Genomic DNA, 22,792 nt, shown 5'->3' with positions numbered 1-22,792 from the left:
TTCCCAACCCACATGACCCTACCTATGGCTCTCTTCATCAACTTACCAAAAAAGGATTCTCACTTCTAACGCTCCCTTCACAGGGAATGAGAAATCTATTGGGCATGGCCAAAATATTGTGGCCCAAATCACTTTCATCTGAGACTCCTATGGGCTGATTGATGAACTAAGGGATGCAATATATATTCTGTTCCTGTGACAAAAACACATGGAGGATGGTAAGAAATATGATCAGTATAGTTTATTTAAGGGCCTCATGGGTAAACTGCAGAGAAAGGAGAAATAGAGATAATCTCATGAGCAGGTTTCTCAAATAAACTTACTGTGAGCAAAATATTATTTGTGAGGCATGAGACCACCAGAAAGGGATTGCCCCCTGTCCAACATTAGTGATTGTGAACCGGAGCCAACGGAGGTCGAGAACCCACCACGGACGAACATGATTCTCCTGCATGAAAATACGGGACTCACAGAGTTAACCACAAGCCCTCCCTCCTCCCTACAGGAAGCTGAGGTGACGGAAGGCAGCAGGATCCAGTCGGAGAGCGACCTGTCGTCGGAAGATGCGGGACTAACTCCTTTATGGGAGTGGACATCGAGGAAGACGGGGAGCGCGAACCCGGAAGACGCCGCGGAGTGGGATTCACGGGACGAGAAGAAGCTCCAAAGGACGACGAAGGAAGAAGACAACGACGGGGAGGACGCGGAGTGTTGGTCCGAGGACTGGTGGACGCCCCCGGAGGTTGCTGAAAGGCCGCCGTAACTCAGGAGAGTTACGGCAGACGCGGTGAGTGTCCGCGAGAGGAAGGGAGGGGAGGGAGGGAACAGTGGGTGAGTCTGGTATACGGGCACAGTGTTGTGTTGTACCCTGCACATTCGGATCTCTGAGCAACGCTCCCTGAATCCCTTGCCCTCAGGAACACAGTCCTCAATGTTACTACTGTTTTTTTTGTTTAAACGGCGCTATAGGAGAGGAATCCTGTAACCATCACTTTCCCCAAAAGCCCCGACTTATTTCAACATTAAGAAAAGCCTATATACTATCTCTCCATAGTCCCTCACGTTCTAAATCTATTTGCATTCACTTCGGGTGTGGTGACGGTGAAAACCCATTAGACCTGCATCCACTGACCGCTCTTTCCTTTCTCTTTGAGCCTGAGTCTTCCGGGACGGCGGTTTTGCTACCAGGACCAGGAAGGAAGAAGGAACATCGGGACAAGGCGAATAGAACATCCTCACAACCACTGGACCAAATTATTAACTCCTGACATCATATTCATCCTATTCTCTGTGCTGTACTCTAAATAAATTCACAATTCAACCCTCAATCCGGCCTCCTAGTTTCCATTTCCGCCCATCCCTCCGACAGTGATGTATTAATTCTGGTGTATAACCCGCACTAGGCGTAGAACATGGACACTCACATCCCAGTCAAGCAAGGAAGCATGGTGACCTATTATTTACCTAACTGGACACTGACACAGGATTATGTATTTTTGTAAAATGTTAAATCAGCACAAAAAAAAGTATTCAGGCGGGTGACATTAACTTACTTGTAAGATTCGCGATGCCTCCTTTCATCTCAGAGTCCCAGTGGTCCACAGAACAAGTCTCGGCCTCTTCTTTGAGGTCTGATGAAATTAGAGACGCAATACCACCCAAACCTGTAAAAACAGGTTAAATATACTTTGAAAATAAAAGGAAGACTGGGAAGAAATCTGAACATCCTAGAATATTTAAGGAACTCGTATGAAATAAAAAGGGACAGAGAAGAGACATGATCTCCTCAAATACGTTTATCAAACAATCTCAATGATTTGTGAGTAAAGTATTACTCCTGCATTGTATTCAGAATACTGGACAAGGGTTAAGTCTCTGTCCAACAGAGTGATGAAACTACCCTGATGCTTCGTTAATGCACCGGCCTCAAATGTGGACACTCACAGCCCATTCCATCAAGAAAACTGTCCTTTACCTGCACTGACGCTGGCGCTTCGGCTGCCTGTTCTATCTCCATCAACTGCTTCTAATGTCTTCTCAGGCTCAGACGTGAGAGGAGGAAATCCTGCAATAGGAAAACTGTGACATTTCAGGTTGTATTCCAAATTAAGCTTGACTCATTACTAAACGAAAACGAAGATGACAAGTGTTTGATGGCTTCATTCATGGACATAGGTGGAAATAACACTTCTTTGTGGAGATTATGCTTTGATTTTTATATAAAAGGATGTAATCTAACAAAACCTGAACTTCGACTATAGAATTGTCACTGCAAGAGTTCAATGACGATACTTCTGTGAACACTATGCCAGCATGGCAGGAGTGCCAGGACACTACTTTTTTCTGGCTTCTTTGTGAAGAAGACAGAAACACTAAGATCATTCTTTTTAAACTAGGCAGGTTTTTTGTCAAACCCTTCGATTTTTCAGCTGATCTTCTTTAACATAGCATTCCCCATAGACGAATTTTCTGAGATGCTGCCCCCCAGCATTGCTACTGTCAATGCACAGAGTAACTTTTTATGGAAGTCTAAATATAAGGTGTTATACACTTGTAAGACGAAGTGGAGCAAAACTGTCCCTTAAGGCTGACTCTAATGTATATCACAGTGAAAACACCATATGCCTACACTATGAATGCGTACTGATACTATAATGCCTAGCCCAGGTCCGTAACAATCTTTGCAGAGTCCCTTCCGCGACAGGCTGCCAGCGCGCAGATACCGGGCTGTGCACATCAGTTGTCTCACACATGCGGCCCGCACACAGGCCCAGTGCCTCTTACCCAAGCTGTGCAGCAGCGGCCTCATCTTAAAAGGCAGACACTGGTGGTCAGCACGTTCAGTCTTATTACTGTTAATTTACCATGAGTGAGAATCAGGGACTGATTCGCAGTAAAAGTCCAAACTCTGGGTAGTCAAAAGCAAACAATCCTGGTAAACTACACCTGCAGAACCCCTTTGTTACAGCAATGTTACTACAAAGCATCTGTGATGTGATGCCATGCCAGTGCAGAAAGAAAGGGATAACAGAAGAGAGACTGTTTGAAACGTAATAGAACATTCAGATTCTTTACTCCAAAGTTAATAGTAAACAATGGAATGTCAAAACTTAATTGCATTTTGAATGGGCCTGTTGGGGCAGGAATGCTTGGTATTAGCTCTTATTGCTAGTTTGCATCAGGACCTCTCTGCTAAAATAAGGGTCACTAGGGACGGAAGGTGCACGGAGAGTTTTAGGTCTGAGAAAGGGGTGCGCCAGGGTTGTATCCTGGCCCCCCTTCTCTTCACCATTTATATAAATGGGCTGGGGAAATACTTAGAAGCAGGAATGGCTGATGTGCCGCGTATAGGAGGAGAACAGGTGCCAGCTCTCCTATACGCAGATGATGCCGTGTTAATCGCCCGTACTGGCATTGGTTTACAGGCCCTTTTAGATCGTTTTGGCTCCTTTATGGAGAACCTTGACTTAAAAATTAATGTAACAAAGTCACATACTATGATCATAGGCCGTAAAGGAAATAAGCTGCATGCCAAAACTTTTACCTGCAAGGGTGAGGTTCTTTCAAGGGTTCCTGTTTTTCCTTATCTGGGGGTCCTTTTTGACCAGAGAGGCTCCTGGGCCCCCCAGATTAAGGCAAAGAGTATAAGTTTAGCACGAAGTTCATCAGCCCTGTTAGCGTTCACAAAAAGATTAGGGGCTAAACCAATGGAGGCAGTGATAAAGGTATATAACAGCAAGTGTATCCCCATTGCCATGTATGGGTCTGCTATGTGGGGCTATGCAAACCTGGATAAAATCCAGAGGGTGGAAAATGGGCTCATCAGAAAAATTTTATCCGTTCCCAAATCCACGCCTACCTTTACGATCCATGAGGAAATGGGTTTGCCTTATATTATTGACAAACTAAAATTAGCCCCACTTCTTTTCTGGACCACAACATGGTTGAACTCCGAGCTAACACTCAATCATGCAATCCTTAAGGATGTCATTTCAAGGGATAATGCCATAAGAATACCCTGGCTGAAATACATTAGATCAGCTTTTGCCACGCTTGGGAGACCGGAGCTCTTTAATGACCCAACTAACATCAGGAGGGAAGACATTAGATGGATTAAGCAAGAGTTTCTGGAGAGGGCTCGTTTTGCGAGAGAGGAGTTGGAACTGAGGAAACCCTCGGTACGGGCTCACATAGTTTTAACCACCACTCCCTCTCTGGAACCATATTTAAAAATTGTCACTAACCCACTCCACAGACTCCTGCTAACAAAATTTAGGTTGAATTTAATTCAATACATACTTGGCAACTTCCCTGTGTGGTCAAAACCTGAAGATGGACCACCCTGTGATTGTGATCAGTTTTCAATCCAGGATACCCTCCATTTTATATTTTTTTTGTGGTTTGTATACTACTGAGAGGGCAAAATATTTACTTCCTGTGTTAAAGGCTGCTGGATTCATCCAAGTAAGGCCAGCTTTAATTTTTCTTCAATTGCTGGCAGACACTCAAACCATCTTTAGCGTTGCATGTTACTTAACAGCTGCCTTCAGATCAAGGAAGAAAAGAATATCTGGGAAAGCTTTATTTTAATCTAATTTTAAATCTGGTTTTATTTGTAATTTTAACCATTGTAAGTATGAGGACAAATGAAATTAATAATTCATGTCATAAATTAGCAATCAAATCCTTTGCTGTTTTAAAAATTTGTATTGTATTGTATCTTGTCCTTTTATGATTTTAACAAAAATCGAATAAAGTGTATTTTGACTGACTGGTATTACAGGCTTGCACCTCTGCCCTCGGCTATCCTACTTATAGGTTATCTGGTGTCCTGGTATTTCACTGATCAAGCACACATGACAATAATGTACATGCTAAAGTCTATGCTTTTCATCATGGTCCTGAGACCCAGAGCTCGCTCTGTGGTCTGGAAGGATGCACTAAGCATGCTCTCTGGGTGACACACCAGGGTTACATACATTAAACAGCTGTGACAGCAACTGACAGAACTGGACAGACTTTTTTCTGTTCAGGGATAAGTATGGTGTCTGATGACTTCACACCTTAATGCCCCTCTAGAATGTATTGCCCAGACCCTGCATTGCCACCCCTATGTGCAATGTCATGTGCGTGTTGTATGACTGGTGACTGGTAGCAGGACTCCATATTGTTTGTGAGCATGTGGCTGCTGAGAACAGTGGGGTTAATTTTGTGCCACTGGTAAAAACATAGTAAAAGATGGAGGTTGAGGTGCACCCACCCCAAACAGAGGTAGTGTACTGCTTGCACTCCTCAGCTAGAGGGTGTAGCCAGCACAACAGGAGCACCATAACTAGTGATGTAACATCTATTGTAACAGTAGAGTGCCATACACATCCACAATCCCAGCACAGCAATAGTGCAATATCTTGGGAAACAATATTCGAAGCCAGTAGCAATTACGAGATGTGTTAGACCTGTCATCTTTAGGGTTGCCTTCCCTCAGACTCTTTTCCTGCTTACCTCATCTTTTTGCAGATTCTTTGGTTGACCTTAAGGCTCAGAGCACTTTACCACGGCTGACCAGTACTAAGTGCATGTGCTTCTCCCCTAAACATGGTAACATTAGTGTATAGGCAATTGGCATATTTACTTTACTTGTAAGTCCCTTGTTAAGTGGTACACAACATACCCAGGGTCAGTAAATTAAATGCTACTAGTGGGCCTGCAGTACTGATTGTGCCACCCACACAAGTAGCCTCTTAAACATGTCTCAGGCCTGCAACTGCAGGGCCTGTGTGTATAGTTTTACTTCCACTTCAACCTGGCATTTAAAACCATTTGCCAGGCCTTTAAATCCCATTTTATTACACATACGTCACCACAAAGGTAGGCCCTAGGTAGCCCATAGGGTATGGTGCTGTGTAAGTAAAAAGTAGGACGTGTACTTTAAAGTTTTGCATGTCCAGTTAGTGAAAAAAAACGACATACATTTTTCACTAGTGTGAGATCTACTCCTATCATAGGTTAACACTGGGAACTCCTCAATACACTTTTAATTGGTAATTCCAGATTAGAAAGGAGTAACTGAGTCATGTTTTATATCTTTAGAAAGGTAATGACAAATCCTCTTTACTAGTAAAGTAGGATTTGACAATTCTATTTTAGAAATGACTTTTAGAAAGTAGATGTTCCTCTGCTGTTACAGCTGTGTGTTCCTGCAGCCTATCTCCAATACACATCTGAGATAAGTGACAGCTACACTTTGTCCATTCCCACTAGACAGCCAGAAATACAGGAAAGTTAGGTGTTTCTGAGTACTCATCTGCATTCTGATGGCTGTGCCTAGGTAACAAGGGAGGGAGGAGCTGACACTTAAACCTGAAAAGACAGTTTCCTGACCCCACACAAAGTGCTGATTATCCCCTTCAGCTAGTCTGGAGCCAGGGCGGGGAAGAAAGGGCTCCTGTGCACTTCAAAGACCCTTCTTTAAAGTCACCCCCACTTCAAAAACCCAATTTGGTATAAGTACTGGGTCTGTGACCCCACCAAATCAAACACTTCTGGTCCTGTAACTTAACTGTATCAAAAGAACTGCTGTGCTGCATCGAAGACTAATGCTCTGCTGAACTGCTGATATGGAAGACCTGCTATTCCGTTGTGTTTTCCTGCAGCCTGCTGCTCTCTGACTCCACTGAGGGACTCTGCCTTGCAAATGAAGTGATCTCCAAGGGCTTGTTGGATTGCCACCTGTTGCTCAGATACTTGCAACAGAGAAATCGACGCATCTCCATTCTGCATGTAGCAGAACCGACGCATCGGCCCTGTTGCGGGAGTACAATTGGCGCATCACTCCCCGAACCTATGAATCGCCTCTAGAGCCCGGCGCATCGTAACCGCGCATTGCCGCATTGCCGCCACAGTCGTGTGGAGATTGACGCATTTCCTGGACTGTGTGGAGAAACGTGGCGTATCGCACTTTGGAATCAACACATCTCAGCTTGGTGCTTATGCGACAGAACCAACGCATCGCCACCACTGCATGGAGAAAATCGACCCATAGCTCGTCTGCACCCCACATCTCACTGTTGAGACCAGGACTGCGTGGCTCCTGTCCCCGGACTGCGATCCATTTTGGGCTGCTTGAACTGTTGACTTTGCCCTGGTCCAGCTTTACCAGATAACCTCTACTGCTGCTCATTGCTTCCAAGCACTAGAAATCCTTTTATTCTTTAGAAATTCATATCTCAACTTCCACTTATTAGATTTTTGTTGTTTTGGTCTTGAATTATTCATAAAATTATTGTCTATGTGTTTTAACCTGCCATTTGAGCCTTTTGTGAGGTTTTCATTGTGTTATTCTGTGTGCGTATGTGTGCTGCAAAAATACTTTACACATTGCCTCTTTAGATAAGCCTGACTGCTATGTGCCAAGCTACAATAGGGTGAGCACAGATGACCTTTTAGTGTGTTTCTGACTTACACCGACTAGGATTGTGGTTCCTGCTTGGACAGGGTGCATACACTGACAACTAGAAACCCACATTTCTAACATGATGCTATGTCAATATTTTATTTACCGATAAGGCACGAGCACCCTGAAGCTACCTCTGTAAACTGTATGCCAGCACAGCAGGGATACTTAATCCCACCACAGCAGGAGCAAACTGAGTCTGAATGTCATCGATCCTATTAATTTCTGAGATTTTAGGTAGAAAATGATGATTTACCTGCAGTGATGTAAATGTTTTGAGTTCCCTCTTGGTGTTGGTAAGTCATGGGATTAGCTTCAGTCTCTTCTTTGACGTTGCCAGAGGTCCTCTCTATAGTAAACTCTTGCTCTGTGTTAAAGGAAACATCAAAGTGTGATTTCACAGTTAGTTGCAGGACCTGGAGAAGGAGCCCTGAATCCCTCTTGTCACCAATTGCCTCATCAAATTCAATGCTTTTTACCATCAGTCGGAGGATAGGGGGCCCTCACCCCTTTGTTACTCCTCTGCTTACCTCATTACATCCACTGGTAAGTCATATGCTTTAGAGATGTGTCCTGGTTTCCTATATCCCCTCTCCATTGACTATATTACATCCAGCTTGCCCGATTGCATAGGATGTGCAGCTAATTGAGGCATTCTCAAGCACAAGCATTTCATGTAACAATGTGATATAAAGTATAAAATAATCTCCTCCATCTTGTATTCTAACCACAGTGTTGTTCTCTCAAACTTTACTCTCATACTTAGTTATGTACATAGAATACCTCTCATTTGACTCTTCATGAAAATTGAGCTTCACGTTATTGGTCTCAGAGCCACCCCATTGGGTGCTCAATTAGCACATGATGAAATAAGAATTGCTTCAGTGGTGTTTGCGGCCCCTACCTGCCCTCTGCCGTATTGTATTGTACTATATTATCTTTATAACAATTACTTCCCTATGTGGGGAACTGAAGTGTTTGTCCATGAGGATATCACGCAACACTTTCTGGGTGTGTGGCTAGCAGAGCGTTGGTTTTATTTGGACCAAGGTGGGAACTGTTTCCATGTATGTGATGACCACTGAGGTGCAAGGAGCGTGAAATTAGATGCAGCACTTATTACTGCGACAGATGAAAAAGTGAGAGATATTCATTTTATAACATGAATTATGCTGCCAGCACTGACAAAGTATGTCTTCATGTGGAATTCGGCTGTGCTGTGAATATAGAAGCTTCTGTACAGAATAAGAAAACACGTGAGTGTTCTGTACGAGTAAGGGTTCCATTGAGAACACAGTTCAATAGGCGATAGGTTACTCAAAGAAGGACTATATACTGCAGAACTTATAACATTTTAATAATAAAATATACACAGCCTAAAATAAGCAAAGCCTAACTGAACCTAATCAACAATGGAAGGAGGTCTAGGATGGAGAGGCAGCATATGTAGGGAAGTAACAAATCTCAAAGGAAGGAGAGAAGCTGCCACTGCATTGGTACTTTGTAGCATGGCTGACTGATCTTAGGGGACCAAGAAAGGAGCTACTGTAAAGGAAATCTATGACACTGCGTGGCGGTACAGCACCGTAATCCCTCTGAGAGGCGGTTTGCCATAATCCTTCAGGAGATGTTAGCAAAAGACTGTTTGTCAATACAAATAAAATTCAGAAATAGGATTAGGCCTTGCAATCTCGAGCTTTGCGAACAGGTATATACTGAAAGGAACTCAGGCAGTGATATCTGGCTGTGCGTATAGAGCAATAATGTTTACAGAAATTGTTATTGTTGACCTGTTTAGGAATAAGTGTAATAAATGCTAAAAAAGAACTGTTAGCATTTCAATCCAATTTCAATTATTAAAAAGTTGCAGTAACTCAGGAGATAACAGATTTATAAAAGAGACAAAAAGTAAATAGAAATTTCAACTGCACCAGAGGCTTTAGGCTTTAACGAGAGGAGACAAGCATCTTTAATTTATATGCGAGTAATCTTTCGTTCCAATTACTTTAACTTTAGGTCAATGCCTAGTTGATGGGGAATATTATCAAAATAACGATTAAGGTCATTATAAGAGATATTAGTTTATTCTGCATACATGGACATTTAATATTGCTCAAATGTCTTTGATATGCCCTTATCTTAAACTAAGCCACTGTTCATTTTTATTTTTCAAATTATTCAACTGCAATCTACACAGCATATAGCTGAGTCTGGACTTGGGTGGCAAAGTGAGCTAAAGAATGATAACAGATTCAACCCAGATCTGTGACTGGGGGTGAGTGTTTGAACATTGTCAGCACTCCGTCCATCATCTCCTTGTGTTTGATTATCTTAAACTAAGCCACTATTTTTTTTTATTTTTCAATTTATTTACCACCAATCTACCAACTTTATTAAGGTTGCCATAATATTTAAAGTGGACATTAGGAAGAATATAATTTGCATTCTGTGTAGTTATTTTATTTAGTTCAATCCTTGCATCAATTAAATCAAGTAACATACTAGATGCAGGGAATGTGTAATATAAGTAATCTAAACAATTAATCTGATTTAATAGAGCAGTACAAGAAGCATGAAAACCCTCCCTTTTGCTAGCAACTCAGGTTGTAATAAATACTCTTATTGCAGTCTTATGCAAATCCTAGTTATCTGATACAGAAGTGTCAACAGTGTTACTTAATAAAACAAAATCATTTGTAAAATCAATCACTTCTTTTGTAAAGATATCTGAAAAAATATAGTTATTAAATCTGTCTCCCACTGGGGTTCCCATACATATTGAAATCTGCAGCTGTTATCACAAGAGTATTATCAGAAATAAAAATGGATCTAAGTTCTAATTTTGTTTGCCGTAAGCCATTTACAGGTAACAATTTTAATCAATTATAGATTAAAAACTCATGAAAGGGATGAGAAAAATCAAATTCTTTTACATCTGGACTATAGATTCTCCAAGATTCAGATCAAGCTCTGAAATTAACAGCAATCTTAAATGCCTTGCAAATGTTGTCAGGATATAATCTGCAATTTTAATTTCTGTTGGGAAACAGATTATACATTATCATTATAACTTTATTTTGATCACAAAGATCTTCAAAAGTACATCACAGCCAAATACATACATCCATAGTTACAGATGCCAAGATGATTATGAAAAGATAAAATAATAATCAAGAATTCTATAAAACACTTAAAATGCCATGTGAGAATAAAACCCAAATCAAAGTACAGATCATCTATATAAAATATATATTATTAAAAAATCTGCAATATAAAAATTATTATACAATACACTTTCAACGTCTGATCCATATAGCTAACAGGAATTTTGCTAGGCCAAAGACCTCTACTCTATGGGTTTCTGTACTAAGGATTCTAGGCACCTCTAGATAGTGACCAGGTCCAATGAGCCTACACAAGGGAATAATCCACGTATCCCTTAAATTCTTGTAATACGGGCAACGGGCACAAAAATAAAAATGGACTAAGGATTCGGAACTTCTTTTGCAGGCCTGACATTTCCCACCAGAGGATACATTACTTTGCCACTTGCTATAAAACAATTTGGTTGGGAGGGTCTCGTATCTGAATTGGAGGAACAGTTTCCATGCAAGAGGTGGAACAATTTCATTGATAGTTTCCTCAAAGAGCGGGAGGGGTTTGAAATCCATGAGCTCTAGAGTAAGTGAGCCCATAAGATTTGGCACACCCTTCACCAGGATAAACTCCCAATAAATAGCTTTTACCCTACTCTTCCTAAACGAACACAGCTTCTCCAGTCTTGACCAATATTTCTCCAACCCCAATTTCTCAATAATTCCCTCAAGGTGCAAAACCAGGGGATTGTACTTATCTTAGGCTGTGTCATAAGATCCCTAATAGCCACTCGGTCGGGAGCGAGCTCCTCAATCGTTCATAGGCGAGACCAAAACAATAAGTACTTATAGTCCAACATGTGAACAAATTTTCTTTGAGCCAAATGGAGAAAAATAGGAGTCAGGAGAGTACTGCTGGTAAGTTGAGAAGTGATCTTATAAAACGATGTTCTGTGGCGGAGAGACATTCATTGTTCCAGCTACCCCACAATTCTGCTCCATACATAACAGCTCCTGTGGCTTTAGTATTATATATTTCTGGTGCTGGAACAATTTCCTATAGTACTGAGAACAAAGTGGTCCTAGACACAATTTATCTAGTACATTTCAATGCAATATTCATTTTTGCATGTACGTAATCTTTAGAGGATTCAATCCTAAAATGGAAAAAGCACAAAATTATATATATATACCCAAAAGCAATTATTACCACACTGAGCTTTGTATGACAAAATAAATTCACATTTTATTTCATATTAATATATACATGTTTATAAAAAACAAGAATAGGGAAGTTCTGCCAGTGCAGTAGAAAGTGCAAAGTGGTGTGCTCAAGTGAGACAAGAAAAATAAGGAAAAGAAAATTCGAACGGTTTAAAACTAAAGCTAAGGTTCTATTCTCTTAGTGTTGAGCCTGCCCCTCGTATATTGTTCATATGATTCCGTTATAATAGGTCACATGGCGGGGGAAAGGGTGCAGGTGTCAGAAAGGGTGGGGATCGGCGACGTTTCGACCATAGCGCTGTTGAGGGAGGATCAACCCCTCAGCTACGGGTCTTCCTCAGGACGGACAGAGGGAAGGGGTGGGGGAACCTACATGATGTGATGGCACCCGGTTAGGAGGTCGCGTGTATTTACTACAGGACCACACTTTGGAATCAAAGGATTGGCGTTTTGACTACGCTCGCATAAAACAATAGTACATTTTGCTCCCTATTGGGTTGCCACATTTCGAACATCACCTTTGGTGAATTGGATACATTCCTTTTGGATACATTCCCTAGTAACCTCTCCATGCAAGGCTGAGTTTTTACATCAGATGTTTAACTTTTGGAATATTTGAGCACACCATTAATTGGTAGCTACCCCCATTCTTTTTTGGGACGCTGTCTCTGCAGTCTAGGTTCCCCCCACCCCTTTCCTCTGTCCGTCCTGAGGAAGACCCGTAGGTGAGGCGTTGATCCTCCCTCAACAGCGCTAGGGTTGAAAAATCGACAATCCCCACCCTTTCTGACGCCTGCACCCTTTCCCCCGCCATGTGAAATATTATAACGGAATGATATGAACAATATACGAGGGGCAGGCTCAACACTGAGAATAGAACCTTAGCTTTTCTTTTAAACTGTTCGAATTTTCTTTTCCTTATTTTTCTTGTCTCACTTGAGCACACCTTTATGCACTTTCTACTGCACTGGCAGAACTTCCCTATTCTTGTTTTTTATAAACATGTATATATTAATATGAAATAAAATGTGAATTTATTTTGTCATACAAAACTCAGTGTGGTAATAATTGCTTTTGGGTATATATATATCATTTTGTGCTGGGACTGCATACACATTTGGCTTTTTGTTGTTTTGCTTTTTCCATTTTAGGATTGAATCCTTTAAAGATTACTTATATGAAAAAATGAATATTGCATTGAAATGTACTAGATAATTGTGCCTAGGACCACTTTGTTCTCTATACTATACGATACCCAGGTCCTTTGACTCTTTCTGGGTCATACCCCATTTGCTTAATGGAACAATTTCCTAGACACCGTACTTCTATGGATCTTATTTACGTGGGCAGTCTGCTGGATTAGGGACAAGTGTACTTTCTCTACATGAGGGGCCCAACATAAATTTGGTGTTAAGCAAATTCCCCAAAAATTAAAAACAGAAACTAATTCAATAGTATGGTCCTCTACATACATACGTCGCTTCGAAGTACCCTTGGAAAATATCATATACTTTGTTTTTGCATCATTGAGCTCCAAACCACGCTCGTCACAGAAAAGGTTAAAATCATTTAATAGCTGTTGGAGCCCTTGGGGAGACTTTGATATTAATAATGTGTCATCGACAAACAGTAGAGCGTGCGCTCTTCTCTTTCCGACCTTTGGGGCGTCACACCCATCCCTATCACAAAAACCTACTACCCCATTAATAAATCGCGAGAAAAGGATAGGTGCTAACATGCACCCTTTCTGACTCCTTGGTTTATCATTAAGAGCGCGGTTAATGGTCCCTCCTCCCCCTATCTAACTATTTCTTTATGTGCTAAATGTAGCCGAATAAGAATATCCAATACATTTAGAGGAATTCTCAACTGTGGCAACATCTTCCAAAGTTTTCATCGAGGGACCAAGTTAAAAGCCATAAGCAGATCCATGAAGGGTAAGTACAGCTTCCCCCTTTACTAAAGACTTATTTCCAATAAATACAAAGGAAGCGGAAGACCTGGTCCAAGGTACTGATATTGGCACGAAAACCTGCCTGGTAGTCAGACAGGATATTTTTTTCTAAGATCCAATCCTGGATACGAGCCAATAACTGCTTGCAGAAAATCCTCTGCACAGAGTCAATTAAACGAATGGGTCTATAACTACCCGGATTTGTCCTATCTCCTTTCTTATGAATTGGTATGATCTCGGCTGAATTCCAGGAGGGAGGAATTCCCATGCCCGAGAGTATAGCATTGATTAGCATATTAATGTAGGGGACTCAAACTTTAAAGTCTTCTCTGTATAAATCGTTAGGAATTCGATCAGGGCAGGAGCTCTGGCTGAGATGCAGGAGCTAATAGCTGCATGGGTTTCTTCAGGAGATATTTCTAGAGCTTCTACAATGCCGGAAGGAACAATCTCCCTCATGCCTACATTCTCCTCGTTCTCCTTGTTTCCAAGAGTATACAGACCCCTATAGTGGGACGCCTACTCTTCCGGTTGTAATGTAAACTCTAGAGCAGACTTTGGTCCATTCAAACAAAGGGTTGCTTTCTTCCAAAAGGACTTATTGTCCTTAGCTGCCACGGCACCATGAAGAAAGGACCACCGTGAACATTCCCATTGTTTCTTGGCATAATCTAATGCCTGTCTGTATCTGGTTCTACATGCCACCACATCTGGGTGGATCTTAGATTTCACTGCCTGTAGGAGCTTAACCGTGTCCTTCCTATATTCCTGATTGTACCAGTCAGCCACAGGGTCCCGTCTTTTCCCTCCTCTTTTGCCATGACAATCCCTCCTTTTTTTTTCGATTGGCCCAGTGTTTCTCTGATCTGCATGTAGAGTATCTCATTTTTTTAAAACTTTTTATTTGATTTTCATCACACACATATAGTTTGCAGTTAGGACAAATGAATGATACAATATTTTTATGTGGAGCAATTTCATATACTGATACATACAATGGGTTTCACAATGCTAGTGTTCCCAGTGTTAGAGAGTGTTGTGCTACCAATAAGTGCCGTGGCTCTGGGTGTATTGTGTTAGGTCTATCATGCTCTTGTTGTGAACCCTTGACTGCTTCATTCTAATGAGCTGATGTATGGTGGCGCACTATTAGTGCAAACTGTATGGGGGGATTAACTTTCATCAAACATGGGTGGTCGGGTATGAACTGGGGGTACGTTGTGCAGAGTACACATGTGAATAGCAGAGATGGAGCTGGGTGTGGGTATGCAGCATTGGAGTATTGGGAGATGTCGGGGTTGGGTACTATCTAAGCATTTGGTGTTTGTGTACTAGTGGGGGTTGAATATGGTCATTCTCTGGTCGAGTATTGCTCCTGGATCTGGTAGGAGACGGTATGGCGGGTGGTTGTGGACAGGGTGTCTGTTGGTTCTTGAGATATGTGCAGCGATGTAGTACTAGTGGTAATTTGTTTGAAGTCGTGGAGGAGTATCACCCACTGCATGGAGATGGGTTATTTGGGTATTCCCCTGGCCTCTTCATATCAGAGGGTGTCAGCGGGGGGCCTGCTGGTGCACACCAATGCATAGCGATCACGCTTTTCACCAAGAGAAGAGTTAGAGATGCAAATCTCATCTGTACTTTGTGGTGTTAACGACACCGGGTTATACCTAGAGCGCAGGCGTCCCATGTGTTTATATTTTTGAGTGCTGTTGTTTCGCGTATCGTGTTATGGATTGTGCCCCAATATGATTGTAGCGTTGGACAACTCCAGAACATGTGATGGAATGTCGCATTAGGGGTATAACATCTGGGACATGCAAATTGTGTTTTCGGATAGTAGCATTGGAGGCGGTGAGGTATTACGTAGGCACAATGCAGTACGTAGAATTGGTATATTTTTAAAATGGGTGTTGCAGGAGACCTTTTTCGGGAACTCCATCGCTTCTTCCCATTCTGTTATGTAATGGCCTTCGGAACTCTTCTTCCCACTGGTGGCGTAGGTGGGTAGCTGTCAGCTCGCATATGGATTTATATATCCATGTAATTATATGACGCCCGGGTCCCATTTGTAAAATGGTATAAATGACTCGGTGTGTCGATGGTACGTTTTCAACTACTTGCCAGGTGTGGGGACAGTCGAAGAGCACTTGCCTATGCAAGATGAATTACCCCAGGGGAAGTTAATACTCCTCTGCTAGATCGTCGAAGGAGATTAGCTGGCCATCTGCAAAGAGGTATCCTTCTTCTATAACTGAATGGTCAGTCCAGAGTTTGAGAGTGCGTGAGGTGTGGTGTTCTTGACCTTTAGGTAGGCCCACAAGGGGTAGCAAAGGGGTATATGATGGGGTTTCTTTGGATAGTTGATGAATGCGGGATATACAGGACTGTGCTATTTGCACTTGTAGGGAGTGGATCGCTGTGGGGTGGTAGCCTGGCAAGAGCATGAATTGAAATACCGCCATGGGCATTGGTCCTGCGCCCACGGCGGTTTCCTCCAATGTGCGCCTCACTGTCCAGCGTGGATGCCACTGGAGCTGAGCTGCCAGGAAATAAGCTTCAAATGAGGGGGCTCCTAATCCGCCAGTTTCTATCAGTAGCTGCATTTTGGCCAGAGAGACCTGTTGGCACTCGCTCCCCCATATGAGTGTGCATAGTTGAGTATTCATTTCCTGAAAGAACGAGAAGGGGGGGATGATTGGGAGGTTCGCAAAATAGAATAAGAGACACGGTCTATGATAATTTTGGTCAGTGTAATCTTCCCCCAAGGAGGATAATGGGAGAGTACGCCAGAACCCAATGGATGTTCGGATGCCTGCCAATGCTTTACGTGATTGCCCACCCTGGGGGGTGTGGTATATTCGGACGTCTAAGTATCGGGGAATGCAATTACCAGGTAAGGTTGGCATTTCCCATTGGTAACGTTTGTGGGGGGAGGTCGGCACTAAGTCGATAGAGAATTTTGCCCAGTTAACATTAAGGCCTAAACTGCGGCAAAATCTGTTAGGGTAGTGAGGATGGGCGTGAGGTTTATTGTAATGTCCCGTGCGTACAGTAATTGGTCGTCGGCGTAAAGGGATACGCTGAGGGTGTTGCCCGATAATGGAATACTACAGTCTCTGCCCTCCCTCAACAGGCGGATCGCTAATGGTTCCATAGCTAGGGCAAAGAGGAGAGGCGAGAGAGGGCAGCCCTGTCGGGTTTTCCTGTATATATGAAAGGGAGGGAGATGTGACGTCCAATTCGGACTCTGGATGTAGGGTATGTATATATTAGTCGTGTGTGTGCCTGCAATGTTGGATCCGCTTTCATATATCGGAGCTCAGCAAAGAGATATGGCCAGGATAGGGTATCAAAACCTTTTTCCAGGACCAGGCATGCAGCGGGGTGATATGACCCTGCACCTGTACGCTGGTGTTTTCCCCAGTCATCTCTGATTCCTGCGCATCTCTCCATTCCCTTGTAGCATCACCTCCATTGCACACTTTCCCTGAGCCCTGACACCTACTACTAAAGGACTTATGAAGGTGGATGTTGACTGGTAGTCTCCAATTGAATGTGGACCTGACTACTGGCTGGTACCACTGACAATATCCATAGCAGTAAAAGTATGATAACTTTCTTATACATTTTTCACACAAATCAAGTGGAGTGACATAGTGAACAGTCCTGAAGAATGCTAAGAACCTTTTCAGTATATAGAGGCAGAAACATGTTGACCTTATCCTAATAGGGAACATCTATATCCCTATTCTCACTGAGCTTATTTTAATCTATCCACTGGGGACATCAATAAAGGAATGACCCTGTCAACCAGGAGACAGTTTTAATTCACATGTAAAACATTTTTTGCATTCTGCCCCTCACTCTGCCCTACATTGGATGACATAAAACACCTCATGCTCCTCTCATGCGGGGGAGTTGTAGCCCACACTGGGTACCTTGCAGTCCCAGTGTGCAAGAGGGAGCCCATTGATGAAGCATGTCACCTTAGGGTGAGTGAGGGTTCTCGTCTTAACAAATGTGTGCGTCTGTCCCTTCCCCCCTCACTTTCATTCATTGGTGAGTAGCTTGGGTCCACTATCTGGTTACTTTTTTGTGAGTTCAGATCCTGTAGTGTGGTACCGTGGATGGTAATAATTCCTCCCTCTAGAACCCCTATTGTGAGATTATATTAATATAGATTAGAACATTTAGAAAATATCAGATAATCAGGATCAAGAGAGAGAAGATCATCCCAACCGTCTCTCGTACAGAACGTATAGGGTTCTGTTCTAGTGCACATCTATCTATGTTTTTGCTTGCTTCTCTGAGCGAGAATCAATGCAAACGTTTATGACTTTGGAATGCCCTGCCAGATTACTGATAAAACACCTGTACTATTCTTACTCACTTGGGGAATGGTCTTCACTGTGTCCTCCGTCAGAGTTCTCATCATTTGAGGAGCACAGGCCTTGCTTTTCCTTCACGCCTAATGAAAAGACAGAGGTTGCGATCACAGGACCTGGTTAAAAAAAATATAAGGAAATACGTAAGCGATCAATAGCTCCCTGAGTAAGGTCAGAATTAAAAACATTTCTAACAAGTGGGATTAAAGAAATGAAGAGTGCCCAACTTCTCGTGCGGTGACAGACATCGCAACAAGCAGATTCCTTTGGGATCGAACTATAACAGGAGGAATTTATATGCACATTTTATTATTGCAAATTAGATATGCAGGGGCAAATATTAATCCAAATTAACAATAAACACAAAATAATTCAAAACAATCAGCCAGGACTTGGTGGTCATGGTAGGGTCAAGGTCAGAGTTTCAGTGGAGTCTGCAACCATTTTCACGGTGTGGGTGGGCATTGGGGAGGACATTGTAGTGGGGGGATTGGATTGGGAGGAGTGGGTAAAGCGAGAGAGGAGCAAGAAAGGAGATGTCATGAGAGAAAATATGGCTATTTAGAGGTGTCCTGAAGGATAAGAGATCGATGGAGGCTAAAATATACTGATGATGGGCTAATTTATCTGAGAAGGCCATCCGATGGATTGAATGGGATAGCTTCAGAAGCGGATGCAACACATTTCCTCCCCACAAACCCAACACAAAAGTGACAGACTTTCTACTTACCACTTGAAGACCAGCAGCAGACAAAAGATCTAATCTAACAAAGTCTAACTTGTAGTGCTAACCATGCCTGCAAAGTCTACATCATAGGAAGAGGAGATGGCCTCCCCTGACACAACTCTTTCAGATGAGACCTTTAGTCTACCTTTTTTCAAAGCAGGTGAGACAATAAGCGGCCTTGCTGTCTCTTGCCAACTGTGTACCAATGCACCTGCCAGACCTCTCTAATCCAGCAAAAGAAGTAACCCAAGAACTGCAGAGATTAGCACCTGTAACTATACAGTCGCTCCTCTGGACATAGTCTATGCATTGACTGAAATGGGAATCTGGTCTCATAAACTTCTTTTTAGGATCCTACTAAAGCCCTTCTAGACATTCTGTAGATAACCAATGCAACAACTAAGCATTTAATCATATCCTGAGGCAGAACCACTGTTCGCACATAAAGCACCCACATACTTCACATCCAGATATTCTGCCATTGATGCATGGATCATTAAAGGAAATAGGAATTTACTGCACAAACTGAAGTCTGAAGCCATAGTGATTCAACAAGAGACATTCTGATTCATGGCTTACATGGACGATCATAAAGTAATTTGCTTCACATCTTGGATCGGTCAATAAAGGAATTACCCTCATTAGTCAAAAAGCTACACACAAACTACCATGAGAGCCAAATAAATGACAAGGTGTCCAATACTTTAAAGGTTTTGCAAACTTTTCATAAACCATTCAGTAGAACTTTACCCAGTATCATCAATACTTGGTGAATTTCTTTCATGAGATTTGCATAAAGATCCGTTTGCCATTTGTGTAAAAGTTCCCACTCCTCGTGTGAGAAACAGGCAACAACATCCTGGAACGTAAGCGGCACCTGAAAAAAGGAATAATATTATGAACACTTGTGTCATTCGCAGAAACTGAACAATTAAGCATGATACAGAACAAATGTATTCATGTAACAACAGTATTATTTCCTCCTGCTCTTGGGTGACAAGTCCTATGCGATGGGAGTATACCAATGGTGTCAGATATGAACCATGATTTGTTCCCATTCGTAGCCAAAATGCACATTCTTTCTTCACACCATCAAGATCGATCTCCTATTGATGGCACAAATTAGCAAACAAAGAAATACATCACTCGGCCCAACTGGTTTGTGCACTCCACTGAAGAGTTTGTTACTTTGTGGGAACATATACCGTATACTTCATGGCTGAATCGTGTTAAATCATCTAGTATTAAAGGTGGCAGAATCTAAAGTCTATAAAGCTCAGACACTGACTGAACTATGAAAAAGGCTTGATGGGGGGCTCAGTTAGTGTACCCAATAGTCCAAGCATCCGGGCAAGAAAGGCATATTGGTGACTGTGTTGTGACACGATTTGTAATCTTAGTTCCTAGAGTCAGAAGGCTAAGAAAAGTAGGTCTTTTATCCAAAAATGTTTTAGGTATTTTTGTATTTATTGTCAAAGTACTGAAGTATGTTGCTATCAAACTAGATGCTGTTTGATATCAGGTAGAGTAAAATGGAAAGAAAAAGATAGAAAGAGAAAGATAATGAGACAACCAAACCAGCCTGTTTTTCACTAATGGCCTCAAAATCAGATGTAACTGAAGGGTGAAACTGCGTATAGCAGACATTTTCATGCTCATTTCAACTCCTATTCTCTGGCTAACCTAGGTGGATTCCTTGCTTAGGTGGTTTCCAATTTTGAATCTTTCAGAGCTCACTCCCCTTAATATTTCTCAGACAAGGATTGCCCAACATCATGCCGTCACTTTTACACATACACACTAATACCCACCAGGCTTGAACCGATAACTTGTCAATGTCTACATTTTTAGAATTGCAGAGGACTGATTTGGACAGCAGTTTTAACAGCAAATCTAACAAAAGTAAGACATCTCTCGATAACCCTGGCGTTTAGAACAATAAATGGTAAAGGCCCCCACTACCTACAAAAAAGAATTTACAAATCACACCATACTAGAAACTTAAGGTCCAACCACCTTGAACTTCTTGTCACTCCACGTTTTGCCAAAGCCAGAATGGGCGGACGCTCATTCGCAGTAACGTCATCGGTTCTCTGGAATGCCCTTCCCCTGCAAATCAGAAAGGCCCCCTCGGAACCCAGTTTCCGCAAGTTATTAAAGACAAGGCTCTTCAGTCAATGATAGATTTCAGAGGGCTCCATGGTACTGACTTCCTTCTCCATCTATCTCCATTCAGCGCCGGGACACCCCCGTTGGGGGTAGCCGTGCGCTCTATAAACTACATATTATTAACATGAACTTTAATTTTTCAGCAAAAAATATCTAAGCAAGACTAAAGAGGCACTGCAGATATTTTTATATTAAAACTGCATTTAGTTACTATTTGAACGTGTGGCAAGCAGTGGTATATATTTTCATAATCGTACAACATATGTTTTAAGTTGTCCACTGCCTTCAACAAAACCGAGAAGACCAGTTAGCCAAACTCATCTGTTTTATGAGGGTGAAAATGCTCGAAAGAGCTAGAAAACACATGTTTTACTTGAATGATGATTACCAAAAAATAAGCTTAAGGTAAGGCATATGGTTCCAAAAAGAAAGATATTTATACGTGGGGGTAAGGGGGTTAAGGGACGGTTCAAGGAAGAGGAACGGTTAACTATGTCATGATGAAATGTTCTTTAAATTATGACCTTGATATAATTTTATCTTCAATGAGGAAAGACCACCGTACTTTGTCCCAGCCAAAAAAAGGATTGAAAATAATTTAGTGGCACGTCAGGCATAACAAAACAGTCTGGTGTTGTAATTTAACAATCTACTCTTGAAGAAAAATTATTGATTAGTAGGGATAGAGCAGGTTTTGGTAAATATGTTTATACAAAATCTGAATTGAATACGGACACCCATTAAAGGTTCCTAGAGCTCATCGCCCTCTTTTAGAATCAGCACTATTAATGCTTCAGTCTAATATTGATACTGATTCTTTAAGCAGTGCTTCAAGATTAACAATAAGGGCCATGGTAAATTTCATAGAACAAGTTCAAAACACGGTCAGGCTCCGCGGGCTCCCCCCATGCATTCCCTTGTAAAGCTTCAAGAATTCAATTTCTTTAATCAGAGCTGTCATTGACAACCATCAATTTCCAATACACTTAGAAGGTTGAGAGCAATAGTCTTTATTACTTTCTGAAAAGCATAAATCTATTTAATATTTTCAAAGTATGAATAAAATGGAACTATTTTGTTGGACCAGATCCATTTTTGTTTGAAAGAAAGGAAATGTATGATTATTCTTTCTTAGCTTTAAGATAGATGGCTGCAGCTAGAACCCATGAACATGCGTCCTCTCGAGCATCATGAGCCGGATGGCTAACGAAGGCCAGGATCCATAATGCGCATTGGTAGAAAATGAATGCCAGAATCAAGTAGGAAAGAAAACCTGTGGACCATACACAGATACCGCAAATCATTGTTGACAAGTTTGAAAACGAAGAACGCCAAAGGTTATGCACTGTTGTCCTTCCATCCTAACTGGAGCTCTACCCATGACGGGCCGGTATGAGACACTGCTGGCAATGTCTGAGAGCCCAGCAGGGGTTCCTTCTGCATCTGTTGTGTGCCACATTTAGCTGGAGGAAGTGACAGATCCCAACAGAGTGGGGACCCCTAAATCCCAACCAAAAGTGGGTGTGGGGGGAACTCAGATCCCAAATGTGGCTCCCTTGAGTTTTGGAGAGGCCAGTCGGAGGTACACATTTGTGAATATACACAGTAATACAGTGAAAACACTACAGATGGACAACATACAGGTTTTATAAAAATAAGTATTCCTTATATAGACTTATCAAAAGACCATAAATGACAAAAAATCTACAATAAGGTAATCAATAAGAATTCTTCAAGATGGTAGGAATTGTTCGAAAATAGGTTATTCACTTAAAAATAGTC

The 22,792-nt window shown here is 41.9% G+C and overlaps 1 protein-coding gene across 1 annotated transcript in view; it reads right to left on the bottom strand.

Moving 5' to 3' along the window:
• Positions 1 to 22,792, bottom strand: part of LOC144772327 (uncharacterized) — a 78,513-nt gene that overhangs the window by 46,370 nt on the left and 9,351 nt on the right. Inside the window, exons 2-6 of the mRNA XM_078656569.1 lie at positions 19,592 to 19,718; positions 18,120 to 18,230; positions 7,710 to 7,820; positions 1,976 to 2,065; positions 1,554 to 1,664 (exon numbers count right to left, since the gene is read on the bottom strand). Of these exons, the coding sequence (XP_078512695.1) occupies positions 1,554 to 1,664; positions 1,976 to 2,065; positions 7,710 to 7,820; positions 18,120 to 18,230; positions 19,592 to 19,718 (550 nt within the window). The remainder of the gene's footprint in view (positions 1 to 1,553; positions 1,665 to 1,975; positions 2,066 to 7,709; positions 7,821 to 18,119; positions 18,231 to 19,591; positions 19,719 to 22,792) is intronic.

Source organism: Lissotriton helveticus, chromosome 8, assembly GCF_964261635.1.
Source record: "Lissotriton helveticus chromosome 8, aLisHel1.1, whole genome shotgun sequence".
NCBI classification, from domain to species: domain Eukaryota; kingdom Metazoa; phylum Chordata; class Amphibia; order Caudata; family Salamandridae; genus Lissotriton; species Lissotriton helveticus.
The sequence above is the reverse complement of the archived record's forward strand: the minus strand, read 5'-3'. Positions and strand labels throughout refer to the sequence as shown.